Below are 18024 nucleotides of genomic sequence, written 5' to 3' on the forward strand. Positions count from 1 at the left end.
AGTAATGGAGTTATAACATTATTTGTTGAAGTTTGAAATTAAAAATACATTCAAAGGTTGTAGAGCTCCACTATGAATGGTAGAAGTGGGGTTCAAAGTTCTACACAAACTGTTTCGCGGGTACCTACAGATTCTAACAGTCCCGTTTAAATGGTGTTGCCTCTTTGTCGTACTTGTAAATTCGACATAAGTGGGATAGGGAGGCAACACGTCGAACGTGGTTCCCGGTAGGCCCTCTGAGCGATGTGCTTGCTATTCAGCTTGGGCAAAAATATCCTTTCGTACGTCTTGCCGGCGGCTCTCCTCTACAGGTCGCCTTTCTCAACCGATTCTCGTGAAATCTTGTATCGGTAATTATATGAAATTTTCCAAACGTTGCCTGCCTAGAAAAACCTGCGATTCTCTACCAAACAGCATTATTTACTACTGCTATTTATAACGTGGATGTAAAATTAGACTTGCCTGACCGCTGTCAAAGACAAAAATCTATAATGATAGCATAATGCTGGCGCTACCTGGTGGTTATTTTTTGTCGTTATTATACTTTAAGGTATTTTCTGCAATAATGATTAAAATAAGGGTGCGAGAAATCTAACTTTATGTTTTGGTACATTCATGCACGGCACTAGGGCGCTACAGAAATCCAAAAGTGGTCATGTTTTGAATTTGTTGCCTGTCTCTTTCGCACTCATGAATTGCATAAGTACGTGATGGTCTTTCTTTTGCACCCTTCAACTAAAATTAAGTAGCAGTGCAGAGCACTGAGCGGACGGCCGTGCGTGCCTGGGATCGCGGATATCCTTGGAGGATTTAACAACCGGAGTCACCTTTAAGAGCTTACCCTTCTGTGGAAAACCTCGGCCAATGGTATTGTATGGCCTGACGTACCCCATACGTGGGGTATCTATGGATAGGTCTTCAAAAATTATATTGAGGTTTCTAATATAATTTTTTTCTAAACTGAATAGTTTGCACGAGAGACACTTCCAAAGTGGTTAAATGTGTCCCCCCCCCCCCCCCTGTAACTTCTAAAATAAGAGAATGATAAAACTAAAAAAAAATATATGATGTACATTACCATGCAAACTTCCACCGAAAGTAGTTTTTTTTTATACGTCATAAATGGTACGGTACCCTTCATGGACGAGTCCGACTCACACTTGGCCGCTTTTAAAAAAAGAGTTGTTACTCTTAAAACTGCTGGATCGATTTCTATCAAACATAGCAAAGAACACAAGGAAACTCGCGTTCGAGTAAGAAACCCGCATCGAAATCGGTCCATCAGTTGGAGAGCTTCGATGCCACAGACAGACAGACAGACATACATTGGCGTCAAATATATAACACCCCTATTTTTGCGGCGGGGATTAAAAACGTACTTACCTATAGTCCTAACATATAATACATATTTGCAGGTACTGGTTACCCTCTCAATGAGGTGCAAATACCTTCAAAAACTGGACCTGTCGTGGTGTGGAAGCCATCTTATGATACTTCCCAACTATGTTGTAAAGTAAGTAATTTATCTAATCATGATTTCTCTTTAATCTATGTCGGCGGCTGATCGTAAAATCAGGCCGATTGTAAAGTTCCTGTAGAATGTTTTGACATTAGTCACATTAAACCAAAAGGTAGGTAGGAGGTTGCTTCAGATGACCGAAGGGCAAACTGTCCAGGTCGACTCAGGGAACGAGACAATGATTTTACGATTCACGATATGCCTAATTTCATGATCTGCCTAATTTTACGATCAGCCACCGCCTTCTATACTATCTATCCTTACCAATACGGAAGCTTAAACGGATTTTATACCTGTTATATTTACAATTAAGGGTTAAATGTTATGTGCATGTGCAATCTTAGGCCCCTTAAATATTTATTTTATTCTGTTTTTTTAGTATTTGTTGTTATAGCGGCTACAGAAATACATCATCTGTGAAAATTTCAACTGTCTAACTATCACGGTTCATGAGATACAGCCTGGTGACAGACGGACGGACGGACGGACGGACAGACAGACAGACGGACTGACAGACGGACGGACGGACGGACGGACGGACAGACGGACGGACGGACGGACAGCGGAGTCTTAGTAATAGGGTCCCGTTTTACTTTTTGGGTACGGAACCCTAAAAATGTGAACTTTCGTGTACATGGAAATATTTCGTGTGCCTATTTTCTGCACCGGCGATGATCGACTTATCTGTCAAATCATAATGTGTATCTTAGCAGCCAGGTTGGCGCTACGGTCATGCACACAGCCAGCATAACATTACCATTGCAAATCGGAACAATATAATATTTAAAATGTACATTTGTATACGTATTTATCATAGTAATCTCGAATTCCTTCTCATATCCACTCTCTACAATCCTGCACAAAACTGTTTCTGTTTAGCCCAACGGTTGACTGGTAGAGAACGCCTTAAGGCGTTAAGTCCGCCATTAGTACTCTTTTTAGGGTTCCGTACCCAAAGGGTCAAACGGGACCCTATTACTGAGACTTCGCTGTCCGTCCGTCCGTCCGTCTGTCTGTCACCAGGCTGTATCTCATGAACCGTGATAGTTAGCCAGTTGAAATTTCTACAGATTATGTATTTCTGTTGCCGCTATAACAACAAATACTAAAAACAGAATAAAATAAATATTTCTTTCCAATCCGGAGGTTCTTATCCAGTCACCGAAGTTAAGCAACGTCGGGCGGGGTCAGTACTTGGATGGGTGACTGTTTTTATAGATAATGGTACAGAACCCTTCCTGAGCGAGTCCGACTCGCACTTGACCGGTTTTATTTGTAAAATTGTGCAGCGTGTGAACGTTATTATTGCAACCTGCACCACGCTATATATTTTTAGGGTTCTGTACCTCGAAAGAAAAAAACGGAACCCTTATAGGATCACTTTGTTGTCCGTCCGTCCGTCTATCCGTCTGTCAAGACCCTTTTTCTCAGGAACGCCAGGAGGTATCAAGCTGCAATTTATATCAAATACTCAGGTCTACTGTCCCTTGGAGGTGAAAAAATCAAACTTCTAAGCCAACGCAATCAAAAGATACAGCCGTTTATGCCGCAAATTTTCGACACTCGCAAGGGAATCAAAACCTACAGGGTACTTCCCGTGAACCCAGAATCTTGAAATTTGGTACGAAGCAACGTCTTATAGCACAGATAAAGGAAAAATTGCGAAAATTATAAATTCCACGAATCTCCTAACATTACCTAGGTACATTACAATTACATTGCAATGTAATTTAAAACATGCATTAACTTAGTTAAATTGAATTGTTGAAAACAACATTTGAACATTTTGACTCGACATCCCTTCCTTCCCGTCCCGTTTGACTCCCTCCCAAATTCCCTTCGTCTCTCGCAAACTCTGAATTAAATAAATCGCCATCTTCCTTGTTCCGTTGTAAACAGATCTGCTTTCCGGATTTTCAATTACATCTAACAATTAATCGCAACTTAATGTGCAATCAAAGTCAATGTCAATTGCAATTACCTTTTCAACACTGGCAGACAATGCATTGAGAAAACTTAATCACTTAAACTCCTAGGCAAGAGACTGTCAATAATGAATCTTAGTGCTATGAAGTTACAATTGGTATTTCTTTTTCTTTACACTGTATCATCTTTAAAGGCATCAACATTGACATTGCAATCATAAGATTAGGTTTCATTGTTGTGGGTTTATAGACACATTTTATCAATAATACTTACAAGGAAAGGTACCCAACTGTCCGGTTCCGATTTGATTTATATTTAAATATGTTATGGAGTACTCTAAAATAACGGACACGTATTTTTTTTAGCTGCCCAAACTCAACCTATTGGGAGAAATTGTCCTCCAAAGTACTAAAAAGTTACTAAATCTTCTAAGTCCTATAGAAAGTGATGCTCAAGCAACTTGCTAGTTAATGGCTTGTTTGAGTATATGTTTGAGAACAGGAAAAAATAATGTACACGTGTTTTGTTATATCTGCTTAAACTCAAGTTTTCCTAAAAAAACACCCGTCTTTTTGTGTAACTTTAGCGATAAGATATTATGAAACTTCGAATGTCGATTTTTTTAGGAAAAAAATGAGTTATTTTTTGCTGCTTTCAAACATATACTCAAACCAGCCATTAACTAGCAAGTTGCTTGAGCATCACTTTCTATAGGAGTTAGAAGATTTAGTAACTTTTTAGTACTTTGGAGGACAATTTCTCCCAATAGGTTGAGTTTGGGCAGCTAAAAAAAAATACGTGTCCGTTATTTTAGACTACTCTATAACATATATATCAAAATGAATCAAATCGGAGTCGGACAGTTGGGTACCCTTCCTTGTTAGACCTGTAGGGTTCTTCAAGAAGAGGTGTTTAGGGTTCTCCAGGGTCGGCAACGCTTAAGTATCTTCTATGATGTTGCTTATGTCAGCCAAAATCATTTGGATTATTATCACGCTCTGGAATGATCAATTATTTCCTAGTTTATCTCACGATATAGGTAAGTACAAGAAAACACAATCAATACATATTTTATTTTACTTAACCTATCTTTATAAATAATCCAATCAATCAATCAATCAAAATATTTATTGTTGGTCTGAAAATAGAATAGTATAATACTGACTACTTAGCTATGGAAGAGCGGTGCCTCCTAGCACAGGTTATTTTGTAAATAACTTACAAGGAGACACCAGCCATTGTAATATTTTTCATGGTTTTTGAAAGAAATAAACAATTTTGAATTTGAATTTTTGAATTTTGAAAATATCGATACGAAAAATATGCCAAAAAATTTATACACCACCTTAATATATGGGTAATAAAGTCGTGTGTACATATTTTTGGCACTGTTTTCGTATCGATATTTTCAGCCGTGACCGTACAACGGTCTTCATGCCCTGCCTCAAAGAGGCGTACAATATGGGAACTTAAGTCTAAATGAGATCATTTATGTAATTACCTATAATAACATTTAATATTAACTTATGCTACACATTACAAGATTAGTTAACATATTTTTTTATTCTGTTAAAAAAATCAGAGATGCTGTATAAAAATTTCTCCACTATTCAGTGAAAAAGTTTTCTTTTAAATTCCATAGACATCAATTTTTTTAAGTGTATTGGTAATTTATTATATTATATCTTTGGACACATAACAATAACACTCTTTGAAAAAAATGCCGACGTTGACCTAGGCTATAAATACCTAATATCATAACCATATTGAAACTGAAGACGCGGTCTTGGATTTCTGCCTTCAAAAATATGAGGGTTATTGTTAACAAAAAATACTGGATTCAAATATCTAAAGGGCTGGAAAAGTTAGTATTTTAGTCTCGGAAAACAACGTATGACACGATTCATTTTGATTAAGACCATATAGATATACATCCAATGTAGATATACATAGTATGTAAAATATCCGCAACGCAGGCTTCAAAGCAATCCAGCATCATGATTCCCCCCAAACAAACCAATGATTCGATAGATCCAGCAACAAGCTTCGTCATTTTTAAATAATAATTTAAATTAAAAAAAACAACCCGGTGTAACGCTCAAAGATAGAGTCAGGAACGAGCACATAAGGGGAACTTTTAAAGTAGTGTGTATCACTGACAAACTCCAGGAAAATCACCTACGATGGTACGGTCATGTCAGTTTTAAGAAAAACTGTGAAATACATAATATTAATACTAGAAATAAGCATAAGCTCGCAGTGCCCTTCACTAGGCTCCATAAAATTAAGAAATCATTCATGGGTAATTGTGTAAGATTTTACAATAAACTTCCTAATATTATAACTGAATTGTCTGTTAGTAAATTTAAAAATTATGTAAAACGTAAGCTTATCTCTAAAGCCTATTATAGCACACAAGACTACATGAATGATGAAACACCGTGGGATTAAGTGTGATTGTAAAGAATGAATTATTTATTGTTATGTTATTAATGATGAAATTGATAATTCAATGTATATATATACCGTATTTTTTGACATTTAGATTTTATTCTAGAAAGGTTCTAGACTAGTATTTTTATACAATTTTGATGTTTGACGATCTTTTTGTGAAATTCTTATTATTAAGTTTACCATATCTATAATAGTTCAATGTTTTTTTTAGAACAATAATAACTGCATCAATAAATTGCTCTGATATTTAGATTAAGATGATATTTGTAAAATTTGACGATTTAAAAGTGCTTGTTGCTAGGCCTATTTGAATAAAGAATATTTTGACTTGACTTGACTTGAGGCGAAACAAAGAGCACATGACAAGGGTCGTCATGGAAATCGAAGAACCAAAAAGAGGTCCAGGTCGCCGTCCGGCGACCTGGATGGGAATCATTTCCAAGGACAAGAAGACGACGGATTTAAAACCCGAAATTGCACAAAAACGCCCAGAATGGCGTCTTAGGACTAGGAGGGCCGACCCCAAGAGACATAGGAAATAGGCTCGGGAGAAGAAGAAGAAAAAAACAACCCTCACGAATGGTATCTCAAATGTTCCCATCACACTGGCAGCTTTACCGCGAATACTTTCATGTTGTTATGTAATATCAAACGGATTGAACTCTTGTAAAATTCCTTTAGGACATTGTTATCTGATGCTTCGAAATTGGACGCCTCGATTTCGAAATTTTGTAGCCTTTCATTTATTGCACAATTATTGTTTGATGTAAACTGACATAGGACACAATATCGATAGGTACCCTAGTTCACTTGCGCGGAAAAGTTAGTTGTAATAACAACTTTATGTTTGGGCACTACGGTTCTAATTACACCGTTTGTTTCTCCGTAATTAGCACGATTGAGAACTAGGGTATCGATATGTGGAATGTATCATTTCCAACGCCTACCAAAGGCGATCGTTTGTCAAAATAATCCACTATAAGTGAGATCTCTGATTGGGTATAATAGTTAAGAATCTAAGGATCAAGTTATATAGAACAAGTTTAATAGAGGAGTCTAAAAATGAATTTTACTTAGTTTATTATCAAGTACCGCATTTGCCTCGAGTTTGGTTTCATTTTCGCGGCCTCTAACACTATTGAGTCATTCAGCATTAAATATTACAGAATGCCATTTGGAATTTGTGAGTAATATTGTGGGATATTACGATATTAGGTAACTCATACCTACCTATTCTAGTTACGGAAAAGTTTTCCTTCACCGAAAAGCGACTGGTGAATATCAAATGATATTTCGTATATAAGTCCCGAAAAATTCATTGGTACGAGCCGATATTTGAACCCGCGACCTCCGGATTGCAAGTCGCACGCTCTTACCACTAGGCCACCAGCGTCACATTTTTTGAACATATGAAAAGTTAAACCAGGCTTTACAGTTATAGCCCATTCACTGTTTCTCCACCTGTGGGTCTCGAGCATTGCGAGGGCTCTTAAAGTCTGAAAAAAAAAAGAGTTGCGTCGTGAAAATGATTGAAAAAGACCGTTTAAGCCTTAAGAGGCCGTTATCGCTTTTAGTCGCAAAAATGTCAAATCGATGAAATTGTACACCTTTTGTTAACTATTAGAAATAACAAGTACTGGTTTCGAATTTCGATTAGTAGGTCTTGTATGTATGTATATACTTTATTGTACATAGAAATAAAAAACACAGTTACAGAGTAAATTAAATACAACAAAGGCGAACTTATCCCTGTATGGGATCTCTTCCAGTTAACCTTTGAGAAAATGAGTAAAACAGAAGTAACGGTGAATGAATGACAAACACAAACAAAAGTGTACAATCACTGAAATTAATGAAATGCACGTTTTGAATACACATTGATACAAATATACATACATAGAAAAATAATCAATACTTGTTATTTAGATATTACGTAACAAAAGGCGTACAATTTCAACGACTAAATCTATCAATTTTACATTTTTGCTTCAAAATCGTTACCGGGCTCTTAAGTTTATATTTTTTTTTTACAGTTTCATCAAAGACAATGGCGCCGAGTTAACACACTTAAGGATGAATTGCTGCAAATTCGTTAACAACGCCGTGCTAAGAGCCATCGTTGACACCTCCGTCTATCTCGAAGGTTTGCATATATATAATATCTTTAGAAAACTACATCTCGTATTGAAACACATAATTTTCTTTTTGAACTCTTAAATACAGGTTGTTTGTTTAGTTACCTGCAATAATTTACGGGGTATATAGGTCATACTGAGCTACTTTTACTATGGGACCAACCCCTGAAATCGCGAAAAAATTGACTGTTTCATACATTTTGGCTGTCTGACCTTGAAATTTTCAATTTTCAAATTTTTTTCGCGATTTCGAGGCCCTGGTCGCATATTAAAAGTTGCTCAGTATGAAACGTAGAAATTTAGACAAAAATTGAAATCCGCATTCATTTAAGTTTAACAAAAAAAAACAAAAAAATTAATGGCCCATTTAAACAGGTCAAGAACTTGCATGCAATATTCGCTACAATATTAACTATAGTGTACAATGAATTCAGTCGATCGATCAAATACCGCAATGTACCTAATGAAATCGCATGCAAGTTCTTGAACCGACTAAGTGTTGTTAGCCAATATGCACACACCTTAGCAATTTAACCTTCAAATCAAATACAACATAAAATGTTATGTAATTAAAATTTGCAACTATCCGAAATTGAATAGCTAGATAATAATAACATTCAATGAGTTAGTCACATTAATGCATTATGTATTATTACCTACACTACGCTATTATTACCTAACATAAAATGGTTGACATTTCCTAATTGACAACAAAGTGCATAGTCTTACAGTAATTTTGTTATGTTCTTATATAGCAGTTTTTAATATTATATAATATGATATTTCATAATAAAAGTTTTAAAGATAAAGATAGTTTATTTTCAAAGTAGGCTAATTTACAATGCGCTTATGAACATCAAATAAAGCTACGCCGGCTCTAACCTTACACCACGGCTCAAGAAGATTTAAATTTCTATCCAATTGGAGGAGGGTATCCCAATATGGGACCGGCAAGAAACTCGGCGGGAGACATATTTTCAAAACATTACATCTTTTTTTTTTTTTTATATTTAGGAGACAAACAGTCACATATTAATATATATAAGCTTAAGTAATAACAAACAGACCTTTAGTTCCATTGAAAATAAAAGTATACATAGTAAATTACAGATCGAAACAGGGAAGGTGTTAGGCATCTTCTTGTCTGTCACGCGTACAGGGACTTCAAAACATCGGTAGGTAATTAATAAATGCATGACATAGTACAGAATTTAAAGTGGTATACACATACAGTGGTATCTTGTAACTTATATATCTTTTTGGGAGTGTTTTGAGTCTAAATTTGAAAAACTCGACTATTTCTAAGGGCCATGCGCTAAAAAAACTTCCGAGTCTTTTAAGACTAGAACCATCGAATTAATACTCCGTCAACAATTATGTACCTACGTTTTATCTAAATATTTACTAATAGCAGTAAAGAAATGGAGCGTTATTGTATGGTGTAGAGACTGCTTACCATCAGGCGGGCCGTATGCTTGTTTATCACCGACTTAGTACATTTTTTTACGTGAAATGTATGGTTTTTTCTTCTTCTTTTGCTTTGCCTTATCCCACATTAGGTGGGGTCGGCTCTCCTTGTCCTTCGGTGCCAAGACGATCTGTCCTGAGTTGTCGGGTTGGGTAGTTGGGCTTTTTCCATTAGTTTGGCCATACTCGTCCACCATGTCAGATGGGGCCGTCCTCCTCGCTTTTTGCCTTCTGGCAGAGCCAACGCTTTTAGCACGACATGGCCGTCGTCTCTCCGCATAACATGGCCGTACCACCTTAGGCGGGTTTCTGTAAGTTTCTCGGAGATGGGGGTGACCTTGAAACTGCCTCTAATAAGATCTCTAAGAAAAGAACTCAAGTTTCGTCTTAAATTAGAGGACTAAAAGGACTCTAGTCTTAATCAACGCTATATTCATAACACAGAGTACGGATTAACTTTGAAAAATCACCCCAATTCATAATTAATATCTCAATTGTTTCCAGAGTTATGCCTTCGTTCCGTAGTCGGTTGCTCCGATTGGCAGTGCCTCTCTACACTCACTAGGCTCAAACGGCTGGACCTGTACAGGACAGATATTACGACGACCGCAGCTGTGGCTATAGTCGTATCCAATCCTGAACTGCAACACATCAATGTTGGTAAGTCGCTTAATAGGCAGAAAATTAGAAGGAAACAAAATATGGCGCGCCGCGTGAAATTTGCGACGGGAGATATATCCGTCGCGTGGGTTTTTACCCTTTATCACAATTATTCTGAAAATATAATTGTATCAAAATTTTCGCTTGTCAGGTCATTGTCAAGGATGAGGAATTGGAACTAGTAGATAGTACAGTTTTTCTTGGTATAACTTTAGATTCTAAACTACAGTGGAGTCCCCATATTGCTAATCTCTCGAATATACTGAGTTCTGCAGCTTTTGCAGCAAGCAAGATCCGTCAGTTAACAGACGTGAAAACAGCTCGATTAGTTTATTTTACTTACTTTCATAGCATTATGTCATATGGTATTTGACTATGGGGCAGTGCTTCAGAGATAAATACAATTTTTTTTCTGCAGAAGAGGGCTATACGTCCAATATATAAAATGAACCAACAACGAATGACTCACTTAGAGATAAGTTTAAGGACATAATGACAGTGCACTGTCAATATATTTACGAGAATATTCTGTGTGTACATAAACATTGCCAGTTTTAAGAAAAACTGTGAAATACATAAGATTAACACTAGAAATAAGCATATGTTTGCAGTGCCCTTCACTAGGCTCCATAAAATTAAAAAAAATCATTCGTGGGTAATCGTTTAAGATTTTACAATAAACTTCCTAATATTATAACTGAATTATTTATTGTTATGTTAATAATGATGAAATTGATAATTAAATTATTATTATTTGACATTTTTTACGACGTTTTTTTGGCGTATTTTTTGACATTTAGATTTTATTCTAGAAAGTTTCTAGACTAGTATTTTTTTTACAATATTGGTGTTTGACGATCCTTTTGTGAAATTCTTATTATTAAGTTTGACATATCTATAATAAAAATCTACGTTTTTTAAGAAAAATAATAGCTGCATCAATAAATTGCTCTGATATTTCGATTAAGATGATATTTGTAAAATTTGACGATTCAAAAGTGCTTGTTGCTAGGCCTATTTGAATAAAGAATATATTGACTTTGACTTTGAGATCCCTAGGCTATATCACTAGCTGTTTAATGCAAAAATTATACAAAATAAAATAAATGAAAATTAGACATGTTTTCGTGTTGTTTCTGTCGAGCCTACTTAATCGTTTTTAGGTTTTTGTTGGAGTCTTGGACATATAATAGTTGATAATAGATAGATACATAATAATAAATAGTTTCCGTGTGAATTTTGTGATTGTATACTATTTTAGCGCTTTGTGGATAAAATACAGTCGTTAGGAAGATACTACAAATCGCCGTTGTAGTGCCTTTGAGTCTCCCCATATATATCGTCGCGGAATCGGCAAAAGCTGATATAAAAAAAGCTTTAGGTGTCGGCGCTTCGGAAGGCGTCGGCCGATGCGAGCCGAACCGAATGACGTATTTTTTGTTCCTATTGCGCAAACATAAAGGTTTTTTGTATGGGCTTTTGCCGATTCCGCGGCGATATATGTAGGGAGACCCTTACTAACTATGGAACGGACAAAAATATCTGAATAACATCTGTCTTTGCACTTTGCAGGCTCATGCAAGATGATATCAGCCATGGACGAAGTAGCCATAGCGCTTGGCATGAACTGTCCCGACTTGGTCTCCGCAGACTTCTGGAAGTCCTACTCGCTGACTCCCACCGGCATCAGGGCGCTCGGCAACTGCAGGAAGTTGCAGGAGCTTGACGTTGGATGGTGGTAAGATATTTTACTTACTCTGTAAGCTGTAAAGGGCTGTTTTGAGTAGTTACACATTTTTGAAAAAATTGTGCTATTTTTTTAATTAATTTTTTGACAGTTTAACAATAAAAAATATGGTCATTGTACTCGTTTGTTTCGATAAACGTGGAGCTTAACAGAAAAAAATGCCCAAAAGATTTCGGTTTGTCAGAGAGCAATGGAGAGGAGCCTACCCAATGTCAAGATAAAAGACAAGATTAGAAACAAAGACATTCGGGAAACAACCAAAGTAATTGATGCATTACAATATGTCAAGAAAATGAAGTGGAGATGGGCAGGACATATTGCACGTTACGATAGCTCAAGATGGGCGAAAAGAGTGACGGAATGGAGAGGACCAGGGAGTGGTAACAGACATTCAGGACGCCCACTCAAGCGTTGGGCTGATGACATAAAGAAAACTGCCGGCATGGGGTGGCATTATCTAGCCCAAGATCGAGAGGCATGGCAAAAACTGGAGGAGGCCTATACCCACAAGGGGATCCCGAAAAAAAAAAAGAAAAAAAAAAAAAAAAAAATAATAATAATAATAATTACACACTTTAAGATTTGTCTATTTGTTTTCAGTCTGCAAGCCGGCGGGTCCGGCGAGTGGCTAGCGTGGCTGCAGGGCGGCGAGCTGCGCAAGCTGTTCCTCGGCGCGCTGTGTGCGACCGCGACCTGCGCGGCCTGCTGCCCCGCGCGCCGCGCCTGGCGCGGCGTGTGCGACCGCGACCTGCGCGGCCTGCTGCCCCGCGCGCCGCGCCTGGCGCAGCTCGACCTGCTGGGCGTGCGGGCGGTCACACCGGACATCTGCGACAAGTGAGTGTCTCACTGCGCGGCGAGTGCGACCGCGACCTGCGCGGCCTGCTGCCCCGCGCGCCGCGCCTGGCGCAGCTCGACCTGCTGGGCGTGCGGGCGGTCACACCGGACATCTGCGACAAGTGAGTGTCTCACTGCGCGGCGAGTGCGACCGCGACCTGCGCGGCCTGCTGCCCCGCGCGCCGCGCCTGGCGCAGCTCGACCTGCTGGGCGTGCGGGCGGTCACACCGGACATCTGCGACAAGTGAGTGTCTCACTGCGCGGCGAGTGCGACCGCGACCTGCGCGGCCTGCTGCCCCGCGCGCCGCGCCTGGCGCAGCTCGACCTGCTGGGCGTGCGGGCGGTCACACCGGACATCTGCGACAAGTGAGTGTCTCACTGCGCGGCGAGTGCGACCGCGACCTGCGCGGCCTGCTGCCCCGCGCGCCGCGCCTGGCGCAGCTCGACCTGCTGGGCGTGCGGGCGGTCACACCGGACATCTGCGACAAGTGAGTGTCTCACTGCGCGGCGAGTGCGACCGCGACCTGCGCGGCCTGCTGCCCCGCGCGCCGCGCCTGGCGCAGCTCGACCTGCTGGGCGTGCGGGCGGTCACACCGGACATCTGCGACAAGTGAGTGTCTCACTGCGCGGCGAGTGCGACCGCGACCTGCGCGGCCTGCTGCCCCGCGCGCCGCGCCTGGCGCAGCTCGACCTGCTGGGCGTGCGGGCGGTCACACCGGACATCTGCGACAAGTGAGTGTCTCACTGCGCGGCGAGTGCGACCGCGACCTGCGCGGCCTGCTGCCCCGCGCGCCGCGCCTGGCGCAGCTCGACCTGCTGGGCGTGCGGGCGGTCACACCGGACATCTGCGACAAGTGAGTGTCTCACTGCGCGGCGAGTGCGACCGCGACCTGCGCGGCCTGCTGCCCCGCGCGCCGCGCCTGGCGCAGCTCGACCTGCTGGGCGTGCGGGCGGTCACACCGGACATCTGCGACAAGTGAGTGTCTCACTGCGCGGCGAGTGCGACCGCGACCTGCGCGGCCTGCTGCCCCGCGCGCCGCGCCTGGCGCAGCTCGACCTGCTGGGCGTGCGGGCGGTCACACCGGACATCTGCGACAAGTGAGTGTCTCACTGCGCGGCGAGTGCGACCGCGACCTGCGCGGCCTGCTGCCCCGCGCGCCGCGCCTGGCGCAGCTCGACCTGCTGGGCGTGCGGGCGGTCACACCGGACATCTGCGACAAGTGAGTGTCTCACTGCGCGGCGAGTGCGACCGCGACCTGCGCGGCCTGCTGCCCCGCGCGCCGCGCCTGGCGCAGCTCGACCTGCTGGGCGTGCGGGCGGTCACACCGGACATCTGCGACAAGTGAGTGTCTCACTGCGCGGCGAGTGCGACCGCGACCTGCGCGGCCTGCTGCCCCGCGCGCCGCGCCTGGCGCAGCTCGACCTGCTGGGCGTGCGGGCGGTCACACCGGACATCTGCGACAAGTGAGTGTCTCACTGCGCGGCGAGTGCGACCGCGACCTGCGCGGCCTGCTGCCCCGCGCGCCGCGCCTGGCGCAGCTCGACCTGCTGGGCGTGCGGGCGGTCACACCGGACATCTGCGACAAGTGAGTGTCTCACTGCGCGGCGAGTGCGACCGCGACCTGCGCGGCCTGCTGCCCCGCGCGCCGCGCCTGGCGCAGCTCGACCTGCTGGGCGTGCGGGCGGTCACACCGGACATCTGCGACAAGTGAGTGTCTCACTGCGCGGCGAGTGCGACCGCGACCTGCGCGGCCTGCTGCCCCGCGCGCCGCGCCTGGCGCAGCTCGACCTGCTGGGCGTGCGGGCGGTCACACCGGACATCTGCGACAAGTGAGTGTCTCACTGCGCGGCGAGTGCGACCGCGACCTGCGCGGCCTGCTGCCCCGCGCGCCGCGCCTGGCGCAGCTCGACCTGCTGGGCGTGCGGGCGGTCACACCGGACATCTGCGACAAGTGAGTGTCTCACTGCGCGGCGAGTGCGACCGCGACCTGCGCGGCCTGCTGCCCCGCGCGCCGCGCCTGGCGCAGCTCGACCTGCTGGGCGTGCGGGCGGTCACACCGGACATCTGCGACAAGTGAGTGTCTCACTGCGCGGCGAGTGCGACCGCGACCTGCGCGGCCTGCTGCCCCGCGCGCCGCGCCTGGCGCAGCTCGACCTGCTGGGCGTGCGGGCGGTCACACCGGACATCTGCGACAAGTGAGTGTCTCACTGCGCGGCGAGTGCGACCGCGACCTGCGCGGCCTGCTGCCCCGCGCGCCGCGCCTGGCGCAGCTCGACCTGCTGGGCGTGCGGGCGGTCACACCGGACATCTGCGACAAGTGAGTGTCTCACTGCGCGGCGAGTGCGACCGCGACCTGCGCGGCCTGCTGCCCCGCGCGCCGCGCCTGGCGCAGCTCGACCTGCTGGGCGTGCGGGCGGTCACACCGGACATCTGCGACAAGTGAGTGTCTCACTGCGCGGCGAGTGCGACCGCGACCTGCGCGGCCTGCTGCCCCGCGCGCCGCGCCTGGCGCAGCTCGACCTGCTGGGCGTGCGGGCGGTCACACCGGACATCTGCGACAAGTGAGTGTCTCACTGCGCGGCGAGTGCGACCGCGACCTGCGCGGCCTGCTGCCCCGCGCGCCGCGCCTGGCGCAGCTCGACCTGCTGGGCGTGCGGGCGGTCACACCGGACATCTGCGACAAGTGAGTGTCTCACTGCGCGGCGAGTGCGACCGCGACCTGCGCGGCCTGCTGCCCCGCGCGCCGCGCCTGGCGCAGCTCGACCTGCTGGGCGTGCGGGCGGTCACACCGGACATCTGCGACAAGTGAGTGTCTCACTGCGCGGCGAGTGCGACCGCGACCTGCGCGGCCTGCTGCCCCGCGCGCCGCGCCTGGCGCAGCTCGACCTGCTGGGCGTGCGGGCGGTCACACCGGACATCTGCGACAAGTGAGTGTCTCACTGCGCGGCGAGTGCGACCGCGACCTGCGCGGCCTGCTGCCCCGCGCGCCGCGCCTGGCGCAGCTCGACCTGCTGGGCGTGCGGGCGGTCACACCGGACATCTGCGACAAGTGAGTGTCTCACTGCGCGGCGAGTGCGACCGCGACCTGCGCGGCCTGCTGCCCCGCGCGCCGCGCCTGGCGCAGCTCGACCTGCTGGGCGTGCGGGCGGTCACACCGGACATCTGCGACAAGTGAGTGTCTCACTGCGCGGCGAGTGCGACCGCGACCTGCGCGGCCTGCTGCCCCGCGCGCCGCGCCTGGCGCAGCTCGACCTGCTGGGCGTGCGGGCGGTCACACCGGACATCTGCGACAAGTGAGTGTCTCACTGCGCGGCGAGTGCGACCGCGACCTGCGCGGCCTGCTGCCCCGCGCGCCGCGCCTGGCGCAGCTCGACCTGCTGGGCGTGCGGGCGGTCACACCGGACATCTGCGACAAGTGAGTGTCTCACTGCGCGGCGAGTGCGACCGCGACCTGCGCGGCCTGCTGCCCCGCGCGCCGCGCCTGGCGCAGCTCGACCTGCTGGGCGTGCGGGCGGTCACACCGGACATCTGCGACAAGTGAGTGTCTCACTGCGCGGCGAGTGCGACCGCGACCTGCGCGGCCTGCTGCCCCGCGCGCCGCGCCTGGCGCAGCTCGACCTGCTGGGCGTGCGGGCGGTCACACCGGACATCTGCGACAAGTGAGTGTCTCACTGCGCGGCGAGTGCGACCGCGACCTGCGCGGCCTGCTGCCCCGCGCGCCGCGCCTGGCGCAGCTCGACCTGCTGGGCGTGCGGGCGGTCACACCGGACATCTGCGACAAGTGAGTGTCTCACTGCGCGGCGAGTGCGACCGCGACCTGCGCGGCCTGCTGCCCCGCGCGCCGCGCCTGGCGCAGCTCGACCTGCTGGGCGTGCGGGCGGTCACACCGGACATCTGCGACAAGTGAGTGTCTCACTTCGCGGCGAGTGCGACCGCGACCTGCGCGGCCTGCTGCCCCCGCGCGCCGCGCCTGGCGCAGCTCGACCTGCTGGGCGTGCGGGCGGTCACACCGGACATCTGCGACAAGTGAGTGTCTCACTGCGCGGCGAGTGCGACCGCGACCTGCGCGGCCTGCTGCCCCGCGCGCCGCGCCTGGTGCAGCTCGACCTGCTGGGCGTGCGGGCGGTCACACCGGACATCTGCGACAAGTGAGTGTCTCACTTCGCGGCGAGTGCGACCGCGACCTGCGCGGCCTGCTGCCCCGCGCGCCGCGCCTGGCGCAGCTCGACCTGCTGGGCGTGCGGGCGGTCACACCGGACATCTGCGACAAGTGAGTGTCTCACTGCGCGGCGAGTGCGACCGCGATTTGCGCGGCCTGCTGCCCCGCGCGCCGCGCCTGGCGCAGCTCGACCTGCTGGGCGTGCGGGCGGTCACACCGGACATCTGCGACAAGTGAGTGTCTCACTGCGCGGCGAGTGCGACCGCGACCTGCGCGGCCTGCTGCCCCGCGCGCCGCGCCTGGCGCAGCTCGACCTGCTGGGCGTGCGGGCGGTCACACCGGACATCTGCGACAAGTGAGTGTCTCACTGCGCGGCGAGTGCGACCGCGATTTGCGCGGCCTGCTGCCCCGCGCGCCGCGCCTGGCGCAGCTCGACCTGCTGGGCGTGCGGGCGGTCACACCGGACATCTGCGACAAGTGAGTGTCTCACTGCGCGAGCTGCTCCTGCGCGGCGAGTGCGACCGCGACCTGCGCGGCCTGCTGCCCCGCGAAATGAAATCCGCTGAAAATAAAATTGTTCACTGAATTAAACAAATTTCTTTACAGAATCTTAGAGGAATGCCACGAGCTGAAGCTTTTGGATGTCAGTTTCTGCGATCAGATACAAGAGTCTCAGGTAAGCAACTTTGTTTTTAATTTCTATTGATATAGTAATTTTTTTAATACCTACGAAGACATGTGTTAAAATTATATACTAAAGTAGATACGTGTATACAACTAGGGCATAAAGCGACCCATTTCATCCGAGTCAATTTATAAATGTAGGTCTAGAATAAAATTAGACATTTATGCCCGAGTTATATACACTGCTTTTCACTGCGATTTCGAGGAAAATATACAGAAACATCCAATATTTTAGGTTGTTCTACCGTATTTGTTCTAGAATTAAGAAAATCGTAGTCGTGTCGGTGGGGGCGCGCCGTGTGGCAGATGCGATTGCTAACTCAATAAGCGCCACTTGCACCATCCCACTAACCCGGGGACCTAGTGTCCAATTGTACTGGTAACCATGGAAACTCCAGGTTTAACCGGTTAATCCCGGGTTAGTGGGATGGTGCAGAA

General features: G+C 47.0%; 1 protein-coding gene across 1 annotated transcript in view; it reads left to right on the forward strand.

Moving 5' to 3' along the window:
* LOC133523993 (F-box/LRR-repeat protein 4) overlaps window positions 1-18024 on the forward strand; it is a 52505-nt gene that overhangs the window by 24460 nt on the left and 10021 nt on the right. Inside the window, exons 7-12 of the mRNA XM_061859750.1 lie at window positions 1416-1513; window positions 7933-8042; window positions 10006-10161; window positions 11734-11899; window positions 12509-12742; window positions 17509-17578. Coding sequence (XP_061715734.1) covers window positions 1416-1513; window positions 7933-8042; window positions 10006-10161; window positions 11734-11899; window positions 12509-12742; window positions 17509-17578 — 834 coding nt within the window. The remainder of the gene's footprint in view (window positions 1-1415; window positions 1514-7932; window positions 8043-10005; window positions 10162-11733; window positions 11900-12508; window positions 12743-17508; window positions 17579-18024) is intronic.

This window comes from Cydia pomonella, chromosome 13, assembly GCF_033807575.1.
Source record: "Cydia pomonella isolate Wapato2018A chromosome 13, ilCydPomo1, whole genome shotgun sequence".
NCBI lineage: Eukaryota > Metazoa > Arthropoda > Insecta > Lepidoptera > Tortricidae > Cydia > Cydia pomonella.